Here is a 24,000-nt window from a genome sequence, read left to right as displayed (position 1 = left end):
TCCTGTTTGTTTGTTTGTTTGTTTTTGATTGATTTCCATCCATTTAAAAACGCATTTATACCGAATAAATGATAAGGAACGGGAAGAATGAGCTTTTTGGACTGTTTGGACTGTGGAGGAACAACAACAACAACAAAAAAATAATCATTTGAGTCTGTGACACTTCAAAATCACAATGTCAAACATTACTGCAACCTTACTTTATTTATAACAGTGCAGTTGTACAATCGATACTGTAGATTCACCTGACAACCAATCATAAACGACACTGATACCGCGAATATAATCAAAACATCACTTCATCTTAAAGCATTGAATCTCAAAGGACCTACATGTAAGATTCTTACTTTCTTTAAATGCAAAGTTCACGGGGCAGATGTTTAGATAATTACGGTTCCAAGTACAAAGTGCTAGAACACAAAGCCATTGTGGTCATCAACAGGGAGCCTTCAATTAGCTGTTTCTCAGGATTCTGAAAGCCTGATTGAACTGAAATTCGGTGTACTGCGTCGCTCTGCTCATTTGTGACTAGATGTCTGATTATGAGCGAGTTACTGCCATCAGCCAATCAGCTTTCAGCGAACATCTCTCACGATTAGCATCGAGTTCTCGTCAAAACTTGAGAAACCTTCACACGTGTGTTCATCGGTGGTCTTCTTTCTTGTTCTATGTACTGTGGACATACACTGCCCTCCACTAATATTAGCACCCTTGCTAAACATGAGCAAAGAAGGTTGTGAAATTTTTTTATTTTTTTTATTGTTGAACCTTTTGATCTTTTGTTCAAAAAAAATTCACAAAAATACTCTGCTCTCATGTATATAAACAACTGCAAACAGAACTCAGGTTTATTCAAAAAAAAAAAAAATATATATATATATTTGTTAAATATATGTATGTAAAAACAAACTCGAGCGTCTTCAGTTTGCCAGACACTACTGGACCTTCAAATGGGATCGGGTTCTGTGGTCAGATGGAACCAAAATCGAGCTTTTTAGGCAATAAACACCATTTTTCACAGCCTTCTTTGCTCGTATTTACCAAGGGTGCACTGTACAGTATGAAGCAAAGCAAACGATATTTTTAATTGCTTAACCAGTTCATAAGCTATATCCATTTCTAAACTATGCATGACTATACTTCACAAATTAATTTATAAACACGAACGTTGTGATCTTATTGACCGATTTATCAACTAAATCACGACTACAAACGGGCAGTGAACACTATTATTCAGTTTGTTCCGTCTTTCGTAGGTCAAACAAAAGGTTACTCACAGATGTAAACGTATATAAGTATGTCAGTAATATGAAATAAGTAATCCACAACAATGAACTCTAACTATTTTATTCATAGTTTATATTATTGACAATAACGGCACCATTTAGAAAGGAGCACAGTTAACGTCTTTAACCTTACACATAGCTCCTTAAATCAACAACTGTAAATATATTACATTCATTATCCGTAACTGAGTGCTAAGACTAGGTTCACAACACAAAAGCGACTTTTACAATGACAAATATCATATTAAACGTTTGAACTTTGTGAACTGACCACATTGCTCATGTACAGTACATTTAAAAATCCATGAACAAGCAGTAATTAAGAAAATAATCCTTTCCTAATTACCAACATAAAAGGCAATAATAATGAGGTATTTACCCGTTTCAGAATGATACAATTTTTAATGCTCAAATATAACAACATCAACAACAACAACAACAACAGCAGCAGCAATAATATGACCAAGTAAAATCTTCACCAGCAGCAAATGGAACAAATCCTCAGAAAGGATCATAGTTAATTTTTACACTGATCTAAGATCAGTTTACCCTGGCTATATTATCACCACTCTTTGTAAAACAACAATTAAAAATATGATATCTATTCGAATAATATCATTATAGCACATTATGTTCTGTACTAATACTTGAGGCAGTAATATGAGGTAATAAGGTCCTGAATTCTGTTCTGAAACCAAACTCATTGGCACCCTCTACTGATCAGACTACAACTGTAAACATTTCAGACTTAGAATATAAATATAAATATACTGTAAATATAAATATAAATATAAATATTTGTATCCACCTGCTCATCATAAAGACACACTGCAGATTTCACACAGTTTACACTTGAGTGAGGCCACAGTTCTGTAATTCCTACGGATCGCACTCGTTACCTACAACCTTCTGAAAGAAGTCCACAATAATGTTAACTTGATTGACATCTACTGGTCATCTAATGAACTTCACTGGAGCTGACAAAAATAATGGAACAGCTGTTCAAGGGGACACGGTGATTCCGCCAAGAGGAAATACTACGCCCAAGATGACAAGGGTGATTTAAAAGCAATACTGAAACGGAGGCACGGCCATTTGTATATCTCCAGGTTGTAGTTGTTTTTTAATGTTCCAACTCCAGACCAGTTTACCAAGGTCAACAAGAGTTTTGGAGAGGTTAAACAGATCAGTATGGACCTAGTCTTACCCAGAAGGCTAAGAATCATGCCAGCAGACTATACTCTGACAGATAAATATCACAACAACCAAAGATCTCAGATCCTCAGAGAGTTCTTTGCCATGAGGTGCCATGTTGGACTTCCAGTGACCAGTATGAGGGAGTGTGAGAGCGATGACACCAAATTGAACACACCTGCTCCCCATTCACACCTGAGACCTTGTAACACTAACAAGTCACATGACACCGGGGAGGGAAAATGGCTAATTGGGCCCAATTTGGACATTTTCACTTAGGGGTGTACTCACTTTTGTTGCCAGCGGTTTAGACATTAACGGCTGTGTGTTGAATTATTTTGAGGGGACGGCAAATTTACACTGTTACACAAGCTGCACACTCACTACTTTACATTGTAGCAAAGTGTCACTTCTTCAGTGTTGTCACATGAAAAGATCTAATCAAATATTTACACAAATGTCAGGGGTGTACTCACTTCTGTGAGATACTGTATGTGTTTTGGGACAGATCTTGGAATGCAACCTGATAACCTAAGGGTCCTTAACGATGTCCCACATCACCGACACTGGTCCTTACTTATACACATAGCCCTTAACTTCCCAGTAATTAAAAAAGAAGATAGAGTAGTGATTAGATACGCTTCTGATTAGCCAAAATATAGAGAAAGTTCTGGACAGAAATTTTAGAACATGACTTTAAGGATATGCAAAACAAATTTATTCCTGAGTCCTGGCATTGACTTCCAATTGAGAGTGTTATTAATACACGTTATTAACACTTTTGTTTAATCAGAAGCCTAAAAGTAAGACTATTTATACTCCATACAGCTGAAGGTCTTAACGCTGTTTGGCTACAGGACGTTATGTTCACTTAATAAAACAGGTCCTTATGGCATTTGACAAACATCATTATACAGAGCGGCTTACGTTTATCTAATTTAATCTAATTAACTGAGGGTTAAGGGCCTTACTGAAGGGCCCAACAGTGGCAGATTGGTAGTGCTGGGATTTGAACTAATGACCTTCTGATTACTAGTCCAGTTAGTCCAATTAGTAGTCCAATTAGAGCTACCACTGCCCTGATTAAAAAAAAAAGTGACTTAGTTCTGTCTTAGTGTCATTGGTATGATCCAGAAATTGACTGAAAATTCCAAACTTAAACTTATAAAAATTCATTTCAGGGCAGTCTTAGGTTTTGCTCACACCTTACAAGATTGGCACAGGTTACGTGCGGTTTAACTTTTCGTCCGGGTCGTGCTCTCGTCTGGAATGTGAGCCAGCGGATCTGGCCGAATCAGGAACCTGCCGGAACATGAGGCAGCACGTCACGTTCGTTTCATCAGGTTTAAAAGTAAAACTGATTTGTTAGACAGTTAATGAGATCAGATTTGTCCCAGTGCAGTTCTAGAAAGCCATGAAACGAAAATAAATAAATAAATAAATAAATAAATAAAGTTGGTTTTTCTCCACCCTTACGCACCGAGATCCCAGACGTGAGATAAATCGCATTAGTTAACATGGCTTCCAGTAGCTTCATGTCCCGTTGTGAAATTGAAATTGTGCTAGTTTTAGAGACGTCAGTATTTCTGGTACTTACACAACATCGTGTAGCTGGAGAGGCGTGTCAGGACCAGGATTAACCAGCACGTAGGAGAGAGAGTTCTGCTGGTCATTCAGCTCACCTGCAACACCAATTGGACCTCACATCTGTAACTCGAACTATCTGATGTGAAGTTCTATTTATTCCGATATGTTCATATTTATACATTTTAGATGTCACAGATCACCTGTGCCTGCTCGATGGCAGCAGGTCCTACACTAAAGGTGGCTTCTATACACCTTTCTTTGGTATCTTATAGACTTATTATGTCCTCTATAAAAGGATATGGGATCTCTCCTTGTACTGAAGTCTCTTAAGGTCATCCTTAGGTGTCTAGGCGAGATGCCAGACTGAAATGGATCGTCTCTGAAAACTGCCTTTCTGCTAATAATTAGTTTGGCACACTGTGTGCTGGGCATCATTCTGTCATCATTCTGAAAAAGTGGAGAATGTTTGACTTGACGTTTGGAGAGTTTTACCTTGTAGGTAACCTAAATTGACTCTGTTCATGACATCGCTGGCTGTCAGATTGGTGACGTCTTCTGCAGAGAGGAACAAACAGCGGTGAAGAGAGAGAGAGAGAGAGAGAGAGAGATCGGGAAAAATGAGAACAAGAAAGAGAACAGGTTAGTATACGGATGAGGAAGAGTGACGGTTGGAGAACAAAGTGCAAACACAAACCAGGGCCTAATTTAGTCAATGAATACAATACAGTTAGAAAAATATTGATCAAAATTATATTCGTTTTTGATAAAACAAAATCAATTACTGGTAGTGGGCATTTTCAATAGGTATTTACTGAATCCTGTGTGTAGGCCTAGGTGCTGCATGCGATTCCTGACAAGCTCCGTTAACTCTGCCCTCTCCGAGAGCCGGGACACGCCATGTTTGGTCTGACCAGAGAAAAAAGCAGAGTCGCTCCTCTTCATGGCCCGCCTACTCAGGCGCCGTGTCCAGTGCATGCTCTTCCTCCTCAAAACAGAGTGATCTGATTGGTCGCTTCCTGAAGAACTATGAATCAGTACTTTCGGCTCCTCCCCCTTCTCCTTGGTGTCTGCCCATCCTTCTGCGCTACCTGAACATTGGGACTTGACAGAAAACAACAGAAAAACAATCAACCAATAGAATGTTACCTTTTTTTTTATTTTCTTTATTTTTTTTACAATAGCCCAGTCAGCAGAGATCAGTGTCACTGGAGTTCTACTTCTGTTGTTCACTTCCTGTTCCAGTTCTGATTAGCACGTCTGGGTCTAGTACAGTATAAGCACACTATACCCATATGTCTATGTGAAGACTTGCTTCCGGTTATCTTTTCGTCACAGGGTAGTCACTTGAAGGAAAACTCTATCTGTTCTCTCCCCCATACATGAGCATACAGATGCACACAACTGGCTAAGTACTGACTGTGATTGGCTTGGTTCCCGGCCAATGTATGACTGTGGCACTGTCAGACCTTGAACACGCAATCTCTCTGAGTGTGTGTGTGTGTGTGTGTGTGTGTGTGTGTGTGTGTGTGTGTGTGTGTGTGTCACCTTAGATGACAGGAACATGTGGGACTCAGTGCGATAAATTCCAAAAGGGATCTCAGAGCTCGTGGAGCAAAGTTTCTGGAACAGTCTTCCATATGTACGGATCCACAGGTCACACTCACGAACACGCATCTGAATGGACACACACACACACACACACACACACACACACTAATCATTTATTTATCATCATTTATTTAAATGCGCCATAGTAAGGTGCCTTGTTTAATAAAAGACATCTGCCAAGTGCAATCTAGTTCCAAATCCATGAGCAGCCAGTTATTAAACAGTTATTAAGACTAAAAATGTACGTCGTTGACTCTTCACAGCGCTGAAGAAAGGTGTAAAACGATATCAGAACTCTTTAGGCATACTGTTACGCCTTTCTATTCATTTACGCATCCTTTACATGCAGGGCACAAATCCAACTACACATATTAGTACCTTCAGTATCGTTTTACAATCTTTTTGACTCCATACAGATCATCTTCACACTCAGACTCACACTTCCAAACAAACACAGACCACAGACGTATTGTTGACTCACAGCACACAGGTATCCCGATCCAGGTGTGGTGTCGAGCCCCAACAGCAGACGTGTAATCGAGATCATGTAGTCCTTGACGAAACACTTCAGGGACGAAACGAAACAGAAATATAGTGGATCGCACATAATCATCCGTCAGAAACGATCCACTCCATGCCTACTGACAGCTGAATGTGCCACAGCAGACACTGACATGGCAGAACTGTAATTTTACATTCTATAACCAACTATTAGACAGTCACCGAGACCTAAAACTGAAGACACTGACCTCACACAGAGCTGGAGAAGTGTATAAAAAGATGTTAAACTGTTTAGATATACCATTACCAACAGTGAAAACGGCCTTTGTTGCTCATTCAAATAATTCCTGGTTATACAATATACTGTCGCAGATTCCTACTCACATGCACTCAAATACAGCTACACACTTCATTATGTTTGTAAAAGTGTTATTATACACTCTGTCACACCCACACTTCCAAACAAACACCCAGGTGTCACTCATGCTGCATTCAAAATGAATGGGGGGGGGTGTATGATGACATGTTGAAATGGAATTGTTACGAACCTGGTCTAGGAACATTAACGAAAACTTATAAATGTACAAAAAACACAGACGACATGGGTGCCAGGGACATTTCTAGGTGATGTAGTTTTGCTCTTGTTAATCCTCCATGTCCCTCGCTCTTACTGGGTGGCGGTGGTGGTGATGTTGGGGGGGGGGGGGGGGGGGGGAGGGGATTTAGGCCACGTTGCTTGGAATTATGCATTACACTAGTGCACGCAGGAATCCTGAAACCTTACATAATAATACATATTACAGCATGAGGTCGTGGTAAATGCCATCCAACAGGGGGCGTTGTCTCACTGTATGTAAAATTAAAAGTGTGCGACAAATCGGTACACCACAATTATAATTCGATCTCACAGTCTGTATTATTTTTTTTCGTCTGTTCTCTCACATGAACACATAAGCACCGTATAAGTGGTAAAAACTCACACCTGGTACAGGAGTGTATCCAGCATGCTGATGCTGAAAACTCGGCCGGCGGCAAACGGCAGGCGGAACATGAAGGCCAGATTAGAACCTTTATCACGTTCCTTCTGAAGAAAACACACACACAGATAGAAAAAAAAAAGACACACACACACACAAGAAAATAGTTTCATTGTTCATTCAAAAGGTTCCAGAGCCAAATACATAAACACAAACGCATACAACTTGTTCTTTCAGCTTTGCATTATTCTCTGACTTATAACCTTTGCTTACCTTCTCTAGTCTGGACAGAGCCAGTGAGTAGCTGTCCTTTGCTCTGAACTGCATGAAGCGCATATTGGACGGGTGAGTCAGCTCTGTGATGATGCTGAGACTGGGGAACAACCTACAGAGAGAGAGAGAGAGAGAGTTTGTTATTATTATTATTATTATTATTATTATTATTATTATTATTATTGTTGTTGTTGTATAAAGAGCCTTCCAGTCTGGATCTACCTGAACATGGTCTGAACGTTGACAATAGTTTTAGCGTCTGCCATGTAATCCTCCTCAGCGCTCATCGTGCTCTCTTTATCCACCACCACCAGGTTATCAGCGTACAGCACCCCACACTGCAGCAGGCTGTCCAAGCTGTCAATCACACAAGTGAACAGTCAGATTTCACCCCCGCGTCAACGCTGAGAGCCAATTAAAGGATCAAAAGGTCTCGACGGTAACGGCTGTACAAACGTCTTAGTCTACTACAGATGTTTAGATGCACAGAAACGAGTTTAGATTTCCAAATATGACCTTTCCAATTAAAAACGAAACGTTAAAGACGAACAGGGGTTTTTTTGGGGTTTTTTCCCCCGCTTGTAACAGCAGTCTCTTGTTGCTTTTTCATGACCATCTGAGGTTTCTTTTGGCCGACGTGGAAATCGCTATGAATTTGCCAAATATTTGGGCGGAAATGCGGACAGACGCTCTAACTGGTTCGTAAATGCTGAAATATTGTTAGCAGGGAGAGAAAAAGATCTGAGTGTAAGAATAATAGTTTAATACATGCTTACTTGTCAATGCTTCCAACCATGTAGTAGACCATTGGAAAACAGGAAATGGCTTCCAGGAAATGCTCATCAGGCCTACGGCAAACACGAAAGCAATACACAACTAATACACATTATCCACAAATGTGCACAGAAAAAAAAAAAAGCCATGTATTTTGTTGACCCAAGGACCCAGTAAAGAATATTTCTCGGAATTTACTGTCACTACATCGCTGGCGATTGGGTGACATTAGCTTGGTGTTTCTACAAAGTTATATACAGCCTTCTCCTTCCAAGCAAGTAAAGAAAAAGGGGACAAATAACTTGTCAGTTATTTACAAAAGCCTTCAAGGCTCAGGTCAGGCGCCACGAACCAGGAACTCCATTGTTGTCTTCTGTTTGTCGTAAACATGTATGAACTTGCTAAAGGTTTGCCTGAGATGGTGATATTAGTGAAAGTCAATCCTTATTGGATGACACGGTGCCTGGCAGTGTGTGCGTGTGTGTGTGTGTGTGTGTGTGAAAGTGGTAGGGAAGTGTGTGTGTGTGTGTGTGTGTGTGTGTGTGTGTGAAAGTGGTAGGGAAGTGTGTGTGTGTGTGTGTGTGTGTGTGTGTGTGTGAGCAGCAAATGCAAAAATTGTTATAGAGGTATGACCTTGTGTGTGTGTGTGTGTGTGTGTGTGTGTGTGTGTGCGTGTGTGTGTGTGTGTGTGTGTGCGTGTGTGTAGGATGAAACCTCTTTCAACTCAAAAGCATCATCATCAGCAACATGCCCTGAGTGCACAAGGCAAGGAAGCACAAATGTTCATTATATTTGAACCACACTTCACCTTGAAATATACAGTGGACGCAGGAGAGAGGGAGGACAAGCGAGATCGATTTGAAAAAAGCAAAAGAAGTTAGAAAAATCGGAAAGAGAAAACACCTTTGAGTGTCAAAAGTTCTCGAATTCATTTTAAAACACAGCGTTACCGATTATTTCTCATCCATTTCCCGACCTTTGAAAGTGCAATGAGGTGCAGCTGAAACACACTTAAGATGGTCAGTACAACATCAAACAGCTAAAGAGATATGTTTTATTCATCTTCTGTACTCCAGTGACACACATATGCTTGTTTTACTATCCTTGTGAGGTCCTTACATTGCCTTAATAATTAATAAACCTAATTAATGCTATGCCTATATCTAAACAGAAATTCAGTAACCAAAAGGGAACATACAGGCTCTTTTGGTTTTTAAACAAAAGCCACAGTTTTTGTTTAAAAACCCCAAAACAACAACAACAACAACAACAACAACAACACAATTTCCACATGGAAACCAGCCAAATGTCCCCACAAGGTTAATTGTGAGATATTCCTATGCTTGTGGGGACATTTGGTCTCCACCAGGATAAAACAAAACAAAACACAACAATGATCTTGTGCACAAAGCGAGGGCCATGAAGACATGATTTGCCAAGGTTGGAGCGGAAGAACTCGAGAGTCCTGACCTCAACCCCAACGAACACCTTTGGGATGAATTGGAACGTCGACTGCGCACCAGACGTCCTCGCCCGACATCAGTGCCTGACCTCACTATGTTTAATAGAATCATAATCTAGTGGAAAGCCTTCCAAGAATTTTGGAGCTTATTTTAACTGCACCAGGGGGAACTAAATCTGGAATGAGATGTTCAACAAGCACATAGCGGTGTGATGATGAGGTGTGCACAAACTTTTGGCCACTTAGTGTACATGCGTGTCCACCTGCCATGTGTATTTGTATATGTTTGTGCGTTTGAGTAAGCGAATGTTGGTGTATGTATGTGTGTGTACACACAGGTTGTCAAGCAGCAGCACGATTGGGTTCAGTTCTCTTCTGGGTCTGTAATAGGCTCTCAGGGGCACAATGAAGTTGTACAGGCCGTTTCCCGCAGTCTCAGCCGACACAATGATGAGCTTGTTTTTGAAGCCATATGCTTTAGCTTCCTCAAAGCTAACATGCTCACATGCCTGAAATAGTAAAAGACAAAACATTTCTATAATCAGTAGAGTTAATTAAGGAATGAAAGAGTTCAGGACATGCTGTTATAGGAATGTAATCAATGATGGAGTGGTGTGATGCATTACTACCGCAAAGTCCAGAGTCAACAATTTGCCAACATTATACGTATATATATCCTTCCATATTCTATATATATCCTTCCATCACCTTCAGTGATGAACCTGGCGCCTATCCCAGGGAGCATCGGGCACAAGGCGGGGTACACCCTGGACAGGGTGCGAATCCATCACAGGGCACACTCACATACACATTCACACACTACGGAGAATTTGGACATGCCAATCAGCCTACCATGCATGTCTTTGGACTGGCGGAGGAAACCGGAGTACCCGGAGGAAATCTAATCTAATCATGCAGCAAGATAATGACCCAAAACACACAAAGGACTTCATCAGGGGGAAAAAGTGGAAGGTTTTAGACTGATCAAGTCAATCACCAGACCTTCAACCAATTGAGCATGCATTTCACGTCCCGAAGAAGAATGGAGAAACACCCTAAACGACAACTGAAAGAAGCTGCAGTAGAAGCCTGGAAAAGCATCACAAAAGTAGAATGCAACAATGTGATGCTGTCACCAGCTTGATGCACTTACTGCATGCAAAGGATGCAAACAATTTTAAGTGTTGTGTAATATAAGTTACTTTAAGGCTGCTTGTTCCAATACTTTTGTTCATCTAAATATCGGGTGGTCTGTCACCAAAGGTGCCATGTTCGAAGTCGTTTAACACATCTATGTATGAATATCAAGAAATAAAGCCTGAAATTCTGATCTGTTGTCTCAGGTTCATCTTTTGATCCCAAAACCCCAAATGTATAGCAAAAACAGAAGAATTGGGTTTTGTTGTTCCGATACTTTTAGCTGTAAAAGTAACTAAACGATTTTGAGCATGAATCAGGAAACACCACTTTTAGAGCCCAGATAAGGCGTCCTTGTGTTATACCGCTGTCTCTGTAATGATAATCAACCAAGGTTAATACTTAAGCAATGTTCATAATGTAGATAGATATACCTCATAAATCACAGGGGAAAGCATACAACCTTGTGGTACACCTGCGCCTAAATCAACATTATACGAAACAAATCACTAATGCTCTCTAAAACCAATTAGTATGAAATTCCTAAATAAATAAGATAGCTTATTATGGATGATCAAGGTAGATTAAGCAACAGTATTGGAGCTAAATCTGGCTGCAAGGTAGGTATGGGTTGAGCGACCATGGAAGAAAACGAAAACTGTTAGCAGTAGCTAACCTGGTCGAGACGCAGACAGCAGAACGGGGCTTTATTGAGCAGGAGGTGGCACAGCGTTGGTGAGCTGCCTATGTAGGGTGAGTTAGGAGGATAGCCTTTCACACACCTGCAGTCATTAGAAACAAGTACATTACAAGCATTAGAAACAACTGGCTGTGTAGTGGGGATTTTTTCAGTATCTTGGCAACCAAATATGAGGATGATATATTTGCTTAGTGAGGTTTGTTAGTTTGAATGTCACTTAGGCTAGTTCGGGAGTTCATGAAGCTGGCTAGCAAGGTGACTACTTCAAGTTCATGAGTTCAGGAGACGATCATTAAATATTTACATTTAGATAGCACTGTCAGTAATCTTACGGACCTAAGAAATTCAAGATGGTCAGAACTTTCATTCATTCATTCTTCTCGGAAACCCATTTTATCATGGGTAGGGTTATGGCAGCTACAAGGCTACGGGATACACCCTGGATGAGACACCAGTCCATAGCGCACACATTTAATGAACACACAGTTAATTACACCTAGACACAACTTGGTATAGCCAATCCACCTGTTTGGCATATTTGTGTGGGGTGAGAGGAAACCGGTGAACCTGGAGGGAACCCAATCTGATACTGGGAGAACATGTGAGACTCCATATACAGAGTAACCTGAGCTTAGGATCCCCTGGATGAAGTCACATACTCGGAGACAGAGGGAACATCCTCATCTGAGTGTGCGGTTTCATCTTCGGATTGGTCACTGAGGAGGTCACACGGCAGTAAGGAAGCAGAGTCCGCAACCTCCAGAACGGGAGCGATGCTGGTTCGGCGACTTTCTGGTCCATTCTCTGAAGGTAGTGCCAGGTTGGCCGTGTTTCCTGTCGGGCTTGTGTTCTGGAAGTCCATCGCAACGGTTCCTAGACGATACAAAACCACATTTTTCCCATTTGATGAGCTACTCGACTGAAAATCGAGCTGGAAAGGGCTCGAGTTTTTATTGCGGTTAAAAGCAAACCAAGGTCAGAATGAATATTCATCTCTTTCTCTCCTGAATATGATTCCACGGTTGATATGGGTATATTTCCAAAAAACTGGAATCAGGAATGTCTAGTCTTTGTTTGCTTGTATTATTTACTGTCATAGGGAATGCCATCACTGATCAGTGCCAGCCAAACACACGTAGACAGAAGACTGAAACACGCATTCAATACATCATTGTTTCTCTGAAAAACGTACCAGTTATCGCATCTTTTCTTCACCCATACGCCCCTTTTCACACCTCTGGGCAAGCTATCGTTCGGGTTCTATTATGTGAAAATGATTTACATACAAACGTGGCTCTTACCCATGCTAGCGATGATGCTGTGGACGGGGAGCTCAGAAGGGCTGTTCAGAATGTTACTGTTTCTCTGTTTCTTCCTGTGATGCGTTTCCTGTCTGACAGTAAATGCAGAGTTTTCTTCCTTAGTGATGTTGATGTAGTAGCAGGTGTCTCCAACAGCCATGAGATGACGGGGACCAGGGTTCAGCAGGATCATTTTATTGTCCTCTCTCTTTATCCCTATCAAACACACGCCATACCTACAAACACACACGCATGTATGTACATGTAAGGATGTGCGCATGCATGTGTAGTGTTACGGCCAACAATCAAGGGTTTGTGTTATGACAGGATTTCACCAAGAAAAACCATGTGCCATATATATGTGGCCCTGTGTCTTTGGTCTCGTGTGTGTGTGTGTGTGTGTGTGTGTGTGTGAGTGTGTGTACTCACTTTTTGTGTGCATGGAAAGCAGCATAGGTAAAACTCTTGCTCTCAAACTCTCTGAAGAACATGCTGTCGCTGAGTCGGATGTGATAGACTTCGTTCCCGGAGCAGCGGCCGTACATCCTCTGCCACTGCTCGGGAGACTGCTGACCTTCCCTACAGACGTTATAAACATGTCATTACACTTACACGTTTATTAACCTGTCACGAAGAATTTACAAACAATGTAAAAAAAAGATATATTTTATTGCATGGTGTTAATAGGAACATCCGTACACCTACTCGTTCATTCGGTTATACAATCAGCCAATCGTGTCAGCGGATAACGTTCGCACTGCTATAACGTTGACAGCCAACAAACGTGCCACCGTTAAAGTCGCTGAGATCACATTTCCTCAACATTCTGATGTTTTACGTGAACATTAACTGACGCTCTTGATTTGCATCGTTGCCACATGATTGGATATTTGGACGAATGAGCAGGTGTACAGGTGTTCCTATTAAAGTGGCCAATGAAGTGTATTTATCCTAGACAATTTCAGTATTCTTTACGAATATGTCAGTGGAGTTAGTCGGACAGAGAGGCATCGAAAGAGGGTATCATAAATATTATAAAGATTGGGCTACTTACTGTCCGCGGGACGTGTGGACGAGCAGAGTGACGAGAGTGGACGTGGCCGGACACAGGCAGTTCAGAGCTAATAACGCGTACTTAAACTCCTCCTCACACACCACGTGGTCTACAGCAGGAAACACACCCCTCTACTTTGACAATTATGGAGAATATTTGTACGTCATATTCCAATAGCGTCTTCATGACACCCCGTCAACCCTTCCGTAACAACACGGACATGCCGATCGTCTTTCTCACGCAATTTGACCTTGATGGCAAGTATAGCAACGCTGCTAACTGGCGAAATAGTTATTAGAGTAAACAAAACTCCTGTAGTGTACAGAGTAGCGTACTACTTTAATGTCACAGATTGAATGCATTTCGAATTTGTCAAAACGTTAAGTATTTCATTGCTCCCTTTTTTGCACTTATATACAGCTTCATCGAGCAATCTTTAATTGTTTTGGGAAAACAGACTTCTGGGTAAGTTTGGCTCTTTAAGGGGGCTTTCGGACGGGCGGTGTGAAAACCACCTACGTCTTCGGTTCCATTAAAGACGGCGGTGAGGATTTAATCAAGGAGGAACTTGCAAAGACGGAGCAACGAGGCCGTGTTGAAATCGGTATTGGATTACAAACACTCACCCGCAAATTTGACATGGAACTTGTTTTCAGGTTTCAGGATCTGGACGTAGAGGGGGCAGTTCGGGGCGAAATCCTTCACTGCCCATGCTCTCAGTATCGTTTGATGATCCTGACAAAGTCAATTTAAAAACATATAAAATAGCATGAAAACATTTCATAATGAATGCTGGGATGAAACGTAAAGAGTTCCTGGTAGGGGATCTTTTGGATCCTAGTGTTATTGATTACAACCTCCAACGATTGGTGACTACTTGTAACAATAAGTATAAACAATATCAAACTGGCAAATCATTAATACACAATGCAGCATATACGGTTAATGTTTCTAATTGATCTAATTGTTAAAAATCAGTATCTAATGTCTGAAGTGAATCAAGACTGGAGACTGCCTGATGTCCTTATCAATCGGTGTGATGATCGCTACGCAGTCGGGTGGATGATCATTTTTACGTTGTAATCGGTCATTATGGATCCGTAAGATCTGAGACTGAGTAAAGCTCTTCTTACTGCAGCCATTCGATCCGCTTCGTTCCTGCTGCTCAGAATAAAGCAAGCCTCCGCATCGTCCATCCTGCAGCAGCAAACACGAACAAGACGTCAACACAACAAAACAATCACAGGAATATAAACACAGAAGAGCACCGACAATCACCTGGTCAGGGTTAGAAATGACACATCAAGGGGCACAATTACAGTCAATGAACAGGTGACTCACACACACACACACACACACACACACACACACACTGAAATGTCTATTGTACAGAAAGGCCTTGAATGCTAAAAATTCTTCTCTGTTATTAACATTTCATGGCTCTAAGAACTCAACACCATGGCAACAGATGAAAGAGAGAAAGAACAAATATAGGAATGAGAAACGGAGAGTGGAAATCGCAGACAGAAAACACAGAAACGGGGATGAAGGACCGTACGGCTGAGCGTTTTCCTACCAAAAAGGGATCCGAGTAGAACCCATGTAGGAAACTTAAATCCTTAAAGAACCCCTGAAATGGCCTTTTATTTATTTGTTGTTGTTTTTTTTTTGGTTTTTTTTTAGAAAGTATTTATTAGCATAGAAAATGGATTGCTTTTGCATGTGGTGCTGTAATTGTCTGATACAGCTGTATCAGAGTCTGCTGACAGAGTTCTCTCTCTCTCTCTCACACACACTCACTTGGCTCGAAGGAGGTCCTGGTTTTTTAGGGCGGAGCCTTGCAGGTATATGACCCTCTGAGACCAAAGTGGAATCTGCAGAACTCTTCTAACTTGACTGTCAGCCTCACATGGACACAGGATCACCACATAATAATCCTACACACACACACACACACACACACACACACACACACACACACGAATTGTGTCATGAATGGACACAGGCTGTCTGGGGGTAGCAGCGGGAAAATAAAAATCCACCTGGATGGCATCAGTCCTTGTTTATTCAACTATAGAGGCACCCAAGAGAACCCGTTTGCTCACGAGTAGCAGCACGTCATCTCACTTTCTCGTGTGTTAGGAAGACTGCGTCTTATTTTCTCTACTGAAGGGCACCCATTACGATACTTCATCAAGTTTCCTCACATATAGGGGAACCCTATAGGGCACTGCATCATGTATTTACCACTGGAGGAGCACCCTAGAGGGCACTTATTCGTGTTTTCTCACACGAAAGTAGCACCCTAGAGAGCATTTCATCACACTTTTCCCCTGCCCAGAGGGCACCTTTATGGCATTTTTCTACCATGGGGCACCGCGGGCCCGCTAGTGAGTTGTGTGTTACTACACCTTTAATCTTAATAAATCTTTTCTGCAGTTTTATTTAACCAAATGTCCCCCGCCCCCCTCCCTCACCCACCTGTTAGACTAACTGTTTAAAGAAATAATAGTCTTTGAATGTATACTCTTGGTTTGTGCCCTGGGTTTCAACCAACATGAAGGCCAGAGAGCTGTCTATGGGGGAAAAGCGGGAAAAGAGGGAAAATCAACCAGAGCCTTGGACATAGCCAATACAACCGTGTCCTGAAAAAAGAAAGAAGCCACTGGTGTACTAACAACCAGACATTGAACAGGCTGTCCAAGGAGCAAAGCAGCTGGTGACAGAAACATTGTGAGGGCTGTGAAGAAAAACAACTTTGCAAAGAAGTCTTTGAGAGCAGAAATGTAGAGGCCATACCGCACGATGCAAACCGCTCATCGGCCGTAAGAATCAGAAAGCCAGAGTGGAATTTGCAAAGAAATACAGAGATGAACCACAAAAGTTCTGGAACCAAGATTAACCTCTACCACAGTGATGGAAAGGCCAAAGTGTGGAGAGAAGAAAGGACCTGCTCACGATCCAAAACATACAAGCTCATCTGTTATTTACTTTAATTTACATTAGGATGGTAATGTATTCCGTAGCAGTAGCTTGTTCCATTAGAGAAGAACCTTTTCTTACCTGTGTGTGTGGGTGAGCATAGAACTCATTGAGGAAGTCCATGAGCAGGTCGATTTTCAGGGAACTGACGCAGAGCACAGCGTGTTTCTCTGTCTGTGCACGATGCCTGCTGTAGTTTCCTCCAGACTTCTGCCTCTCCATCCACAGATAAATCAGTTCTTCAAACTGCAAAGAGCAAAAAAAAAGAGATAGCTTCCCCAACACTGGTGGTAATACTGTAATGTAATATGCTCAGGTCAGTAAGTGTCGTTTCAATTAAACTGAGAGAGGGACCGAGGAAGATAGTGAGCAGGGGTTACATTAAAAAGCAGGGGTTAAAAAGTGAACGAGGGAATGAGAAACGTGTGTGTGTGTGCATATTTGCGTCCTCTGACCTGAAGGGGAAGCACCACCAGCGCCACACAGATCATCACCACCACAAGCAACTGTGAAGGCCAAATCTGAGGCGTTACATCACCAAAACCCACGGTGGAAAAAGTGACAATGCAAAAATAAAGAGCGTTAAAGAGAGAGAGACGGTTTCTCCCGGCTCGCTCCAAGTGCTGTATCCCACACGTGCTGAAAAAGACACACACGCACACACAGAAACTCTTGTCACACACTAGAATTACGCCACATGCAACAGCGAAGAAAAAAACAAAGGCAGCAAAATATCCTCGCGAAGTCTTTGCTTGTTAACAGTGCAAATATTTTCGGAAATAGACATACGTTTTTTTCCCGCCATGTCTGCATATCCTCCTAGTGTGTCTTCACATTCCCGGTCATTTATAAGACTTTAATTTCACAGCGGTACTCAAAGTGGCCTGAACGTACGAATTTTTGATTTGATATCACTTTGTATTTAATATTCAATAAAACTGCTGAGAAATCGAGTCAAGCATATAAACGGGAATTCATTTATAGTGTTGTACAAAGCCACCGAGGGGACATGGTGGTTATTATTTTTTTTTTAATAAGGCATGGAAACAAATGAATATATCTACCAAAGCCATGGCCATGAATTGTGTAACTTAAGCTCATGGCTTAATATGCTGTGAGAATGTAACTGGCCTCCAGTTAATTATTTGGCTTAAATGCGACAAGGATAGTGGTGCATATGTCTGATAAGTTTTCATGGCGTGATCTCTGTGTCTCACTTCTGAAGGTCTCTAGTCCATGTCACGGTGTAACAGAACAGATAGCATTGTTTCTGCTCTTGTAAGGAGTTGTTTTGCGAGCACCTAATCGCCCGTGCCCTTCTCCTTCTCTCTCTCGGCTCTTCTTATTATTATTATCTGCTAGAATAGACATCTGTAGTTCCTGTATCACCCGAACCTACGTAATAGTTGCTCTGATTCTATATGTGACCTGTTCCAATTGACATTTATCGTTCTTTATCAGTATTTCCTGTGTATATATATATATATATATATATATATATATATATATATATATATATATATATATATATATATATATATGCTTTTTGAGCATTAAACTAAGAAGCTTTCACTGATCTCTGTGTCGACGTGACGTCTTCTTGGGCCCAGACTGCGGTCCAAATTTTGGTTCTGACTGGTATCGGACAAGAACTTAACAATGTCACAAGGCCAGTGACTGCAGTATAATCTTATGCATCATTCCAAGCCTGAAATATAAGAAATTCCAGTCATCTACATGGTTAGGTTTCTGAGACCACATGGGTGTAACTCAACTGATTTCTCTGTCTCACTCATTTGAAAATACAGACACAATAGATCTCAAGAAACTTACTCGCGGACAGGGTCCGAGGTTATTTAAGCTTATTTAATATATTCGAGTAACTTTAACTTGCTGTTTCTCTTTCCGGATGGTCTATTAACGCCAAACGATAACCAAACAGAAGTTTCAAGAAATAAAACGATGGACTAAATCATGCCGGTGTAACTGGTGACCTCTGTGTGGTCATATACACCTTTGTGTTCAAAAGATGCTAAACTAATGCTCAAACCTTTAAAACCACCACTCTGTAGTATTGTACCACTTTGACCCAAACTGAACCTAAGGGGTTAACGCAGAGGGAAATGTTCAGAGAGAGAGAAATACAGACTAACCCAGTGAAGACGAGGCAGAGCAGCGTGCAGATAAGTATCAGAACCTGGTTAAACATGGCAGAGTGTGTCCTCTGGATGGCTCGGTGTAAATCATTCTGAAACAAAAACGTACTATTTTTTAAAAAAAAATCATTCATGTCATGTGTAAATTGTTGTAAATATGAGGGTTCCAAACTTTACAAATCATTTTTGTCTTTCTTAAACTCATAGTCACCAGCCGGAAACACAGAAGCTCTGAAATCTCAATGGTGTTTGACGGTACATTATAAACCAACGTGGCCAAAACACACAGTTAAAGATAATGATGATGGTAATGTCAGTTTTAACTGTGTTTAATAATGAACTAACACCAGAGTCTGCAAATGTACATTTATAGATCCCATGGGTAAGAAACTCGTAACGTGGCACTTTTTTTTTTACGGAAAACTACTTGAATTGGAAAAATTGCGAATGCACGAAATTGTTTCGCACGGTCATTCGCAGTGATGTTTGTTGGTAAACGAGACCTCTTAGCTATACTCATGTTTGAATCTGTCACGTATCAGGAAGCTCTGGACTCCACTTCCCATCAGCCACTGCACTGCACTACATGTCACATGACCACCTGCACCTGATTCACGTTTTGGTTAATGAGCACTCATGTGTATATATAGCCATTGTCTGCACTCATTCACTGTCTTTCGTTCTGTCACAATTCGAGGTTGAGCCAGAAGCAGGTGCAGATAATAACATTTACTGAAACAACGTACTAAGAAACAAAGATACTAAGACAACTTGACAAAACACTGTGGCATGAAACAAAACACTGAAACATAAACTAACAAGATCAAGAAACATGGAACACAGCGGTCTAAGACAACGAAAGACAGTGAATCAGTGCAGACAATGGCTATATATACACATGAGTGCTCATTAACCAAAACGTGAATCAGGTGCAGGTGGTCATGTGACATGTAGTGCAGTGCAGTGGCTGATGGGAAGTGGAGTCCAGAGCTTCCTGATAAGTGACAGAATCGCACAGGGCTTTGGCTCAATGCGTGTCGTGATGATGTCACATTACGCGTCTTGGCCCAAATCTGCAAAGAACGTACGGTAATTTTGAAAAATTACAACCTCCTCCGAATATTCGATCGATTTCACATTAATTTCTGTGATCGCAAAATCACGAAATCCTGGAGGGACTGAATAATATAACGGCGTAATGTTCCGGGACCTGAAGCAGCAAAGCATCCCCACACCATCACACTGCCTCCACCATGCTGGACCGTAGGTATGATGATCTTTTTGTGGAATTCTGCAACACGTCCAGTCTTTTTGAATTTGTTAATTAATTTGGCAACTTGGTCACGTGTGATGTGCTCGCCATGTTTCCTGTTAAAGTCCATCGCTACCTTGCGACACCTTCCTGATCCAGCCATGAGAATGATTTGGACATTCTGTATTTGTATTTGGACAAACTGCATGAGTGAAAATGTCTGCAAAAAGCATGTTTACATTCTAAAAGGCTGGCTCATACAGTGCAAAAAGCCTGCATACTGCCTTTTCACACTACCTGGTTTTTTTTTTCTATCATTCGTGGAATTCAGCATGTGATCACACCTGCAGCTTTTGCACACTGACAGATTTGTATCGATAACCTGGCATGGATCCCCAGGTGGAAGATGCCATTAAATCCTGCACCACATGCATCCAGTATGATAAGATCGCACATCACACATGCCCAACCACAGCCTGTTCCCACACCTGATGTCTGGGAGAAAATAGCAGTTGATTTGATGAGACCTTTCCACAATGCTGCATGTGACTGCCTTGACACTCCATGTTTATTATAACAGATGGTCAGAGATAGCTGTTACAAATCCACTGAAGTTTGTTTCTACGTTGTTCAACCGACCAACTGCTTACAGTAATCACTGACAATGGCTCTCAGTTTGAAGTCGTCCTGTAAAAAGAGCGTGAAATATCAACGTAGTCATGTTTACTATCCACAAGTACGGTTGTTTCGACACTGTTTAAAACCTTCCTACAAACCGCCAGCACTGACAGTAAAGGCCTTTGCGAGCAAGTCAAATGTGAGGGAGTGAATGAGTTTCTACACACGTACCGAGCTACTTCACATGCTGTGACCAACATATCACCTGGGGAACTTTTGCCTGGGCACATCATTAACACAACACCACATGAAAGACTTCTTCCATTCACTATTGAGTACCTACTCAATAACAAAAGGACTTTGCAGCAAACCTTTCGAGAGAAACAGGATAAAACGAAACGACAAAGTTCAGCATTATGGTGCTAAACCATTCATGGTCGCTTCATTGTCTGGATACGGAAGCCGGGATTTAAGAAGAATTGACTGTCTAGCTTAGTCAGACCTACACAGTTACGACCCACAAAGACTCGGCTTGGTACCACTTTTCAGATGGTACAGTGTAGAATGAAATGCACCTTCCATTACAATTCCAGCAAAGAATGCTTTCTGCACTTGTCTCCTCTTTTGATACATAAAGTCAGAGAGTGTGACCAGCCCCAGGTATTGTTTAAGAACTATTTTACTTAGAAAGAGCAGTGGACAGATGGTATGAGAAAAGAAACGCATTTCTCTTGTCAGCATGTCTGGCAGACTTCTTGTCATGGATGGCAGCTCATCAGCTGGAAATAAATCCTAGCTAGACTGAGCTGCTGTGAATACCTGGACATGCATCCCCATATTAATACTCAGAGATTTCCCTGGACAATTCTCAGACCATACCATCTGACACTACATAGAACCACAGGATAGCTCTGGACAATCAACTATCCTTCTAACCTGACTCGGGCATGCAGGTTTCTCCTTCACAACATCAGGAGCATCTGGCCATTTCTTTCCACAGAGGCCACTCGTGTGGTTGTTCAATCTCTTGTCATCTTGAGACTATCGATGTCTGTCCCCTGTGTGCCATCTGACCCTTTCTACTGATCCAGGATGCATCTTGTAGACTAGTTTTCAATCTCCCTAGGTTCTCCAACATCATCCCATTGCTACTCGCCGTCCTCTGGCTTCTTGTAGATGCCTGAGTCAGATTTAAAACACCGGTTCTTGCCTACAAAGTAAAAAATAGAACCAGCCCACACTTACCCGAAGGCACTTATCAAACCTGCTCGGTACCACACTCCCTTTGAGGCTCTAGCATGACTCGGCTGGGCCCACGATCCCTCAAGGATATCCCTTAAGGAAGACTTGCATGAAGACTCTTCTCTGTCCTGGCACTTTGTTGGTAGAATGAACTTTTCCAAACAGTCGAGTCCCTGACTATATTTAAGTGAAGACTAAAGGACCTGTCTCTTCACCAATCACTTAAATTAGCACTAATTTAATCTGGTTAAAAAAAAACACTCAGATTTGTGTTTTTAATTTTTGCTGTACTAAAGTCCCGCTTAGAAGGGCTTTCAGCTTGATAATATTCTTGGTCCCTGATTAGCATGACTTAGCATGAGGATATGCTTTGGTATGGACTTAGGATTGAAGACTTTCCTACCGCGTATTTACCTACACGTATTTCTCCTGCTATATAGGAGGCAAGTACACGGTTTGGGACGCAGCCGTGCTCTCTTGTTTGCCGTCAAACGATTGAGCGCTGCCGTGTGTGTACGTGTCCCGTCGCACAATGCGGTGAAAACTCCCACACGACGTTAATAGTGTGATTAATAGTTTAGTTTTTTTGCTTAAATAAAACCAGTAAAACATACTTAGACATGGTGTAGTCATGGTGCTAGGTGTATCATAGCTAGTTGATATACTATTATAGCACACACACACACACACACACACACACACACACAAAGTTATTCTGACTTTTAAACAAAGAAGAAATAAGCAGCACACAGAGGCACACACACTTACGATCATGCTCTCCAGAGCATGCTTGGCCAGCCAGCAGTTGAGAAAAACAGGGATAAAGAGGTTCCTCAGAGTCGGCCAGAAGATCTGCAAACAGAGACCGGAGCACGTCATGGACGTTTGCAGAAGGTCATGATTTATTTTCATCTCTAAAGAGAGCTGTGACAATCAAAGCTGGTTACCGTGATTATGAAGGGGACGGTATTTAACATTTCCAGGAGGAATCCCACCTGGAATATATGCTCCCAGATGTTTCCCTGATTAACACACACACACACACGCAAATGTAACAACTGGTTAATTAATCTCGGATAATGGTAATGAGTCTTTATTAATCACATGTGCACAGTGATACCCCAGCATGTCAGGAAGTCGGGGTCAGAGCGCAGGGTCAGACGTGATACAGCGCCCCCTGGAGTAGAGAGGGTTAAGAGCCTTGCTCAAGGGCACAACAGTGGCAGCTTGGCAGTGCTGGGGCTTGAACCCCCGCCCTTCTGATCAGTCACCCAGAGCCTTAACCGCCAAGCCACCACTGCCCTTATATAGCACTAGGTGTAGTTGTCTAGGGAAACTGCTGAATAAGCGTGGACATGGCTCATTGACGAATATTTGGGATATTTTTGCAAAAATACTATTCTGTAACATGGGTACAATGCTTTGAGAATATTTCATTTGTACCTCAAAATACACAGCAGATACGACAATAAGTAGCCCAGCCAACTCCGACTCCATATACCTTCATCAAATTCATTCCGCTGCTTGCGGATGCTCCAGATACGCTTGTCCGAGATGATTCGGCTTGTTAATTAACGGTGACTGGACGACATTTTGGAGTTCGTCCTCAGTGTCAGCAGTAAGCCTACTCTCTGCACTCTTCACTGGGTTTGTTTCTTGTTATGTGTCCTGAGCACAAGTGACTCATGCTTACCAGGGCTCCACAGTCAGCTTTTCGCTAAAGAACACTCATGCTTCTGTCTTGTGAAAAAAGAGGAGCACACCGAAAAATCCACGGGCACAGATGTGTTAAACGCTTATTGGTTTGGACAGCTGTCATCAAGTAGCCAATTGGAAAACGTGATTAGACTTACTTTCCTAAAATAGACAATCCGGTTTGTCTGACTAGCGATTAAT

The 24,000-nt window shown here is 41.7% G+C and overlaps 1 protein-coding gene across 1 annotated transcript in view; it reads right to left on the bottom strand.

Annotated features, from left to right (window-relative positions):
• Window positions 1-1,997: 1,997 nt before the first annotated feature.
• kcnt1a (potassium sodium-activated channel subfamily T member 1a) overlaps window positions 1,998-24,000 on the bottom strand; it is a 31,141-nt gene continuing 9,138 nt past the window's right edge. The window contains 25 exon segments of the mRNA XM_053649187.1: window positions 1,998-3,782; window positions 4,078-4,162; window positions 4,560-4,622; window positions 4,880-5,168; window positions 5,380-5,389; window positions 5,629-5,741; window positions 6,157-6,240; window positions 7,159-7,302; window positions 7,427-7,538; window positions 7,649-7,783; window positions 8,203-8,274; window positions 9,999-10,171; window positions 11,476-11,581; window positions 12,159-12,372; window positions 12,801-13,036; window positions 13,230-13,379; window positions 13,855-13,963; window positions 14,481-14,589; window positions 14,988-15,051; window positions 15,655-15,791; window positions 16,918-17,082; window positions 17,292-17,475; window positions 18,990-19,084; window positions 22,873-22,956; window positions 23,052-23,126. Of these exon segments, the coding sequence (XP_053505162.1) occupies window positions 3,716-3,782; window positions 4,078-4,162; window positions 4,560-4,622; window positions 4,880-5,168; window positions 5,380-5,389; window positions 5,629-5,741; window positions 6,157-6,240; window positions 7,159-7,302; window positions 7,427-7,538; window positions 7,649-7,783; window positions 8,203-8,274; window positions 9,999-10,171; window positions 11,476-11,581; window positions 12,159-12,372; window positions 12,801-13,036; window positions 13,230-13,379; window positions 13,855-13,963; window positions 14,481-14,589; window positions 14,988-15,051; window positions 15,655-15,791; window positions 16,918-17,082; window positions 17,292-17,475; window positions 18,990-19,084; window positions 22,873-22,956; window positions 23,052-23,126 (3,075 nt within the window). The 3' untranslated portion in view covers window positions 1,998-3,715.

This window comes from Ictalurus furcatus, chromosome 18 (assembly GCF_023375685.1).
Source record: "Ictalurus furcatus strain D&B chromosome 18, Billie_1.0, whole genome shotgun sequence".
Taxonomy (NCBI): domain Eukaryota; kingdom Metazoa; phylum Chordata; class Actinopteri; order Siluriformes; family Ictaluridae; genus Ictalurus; species Ictalurus furcatus.
Note: the sequence above shows the minus strand (reverse complement) of the source record. Positions and strands in the feature narration are given on the sequence as shown.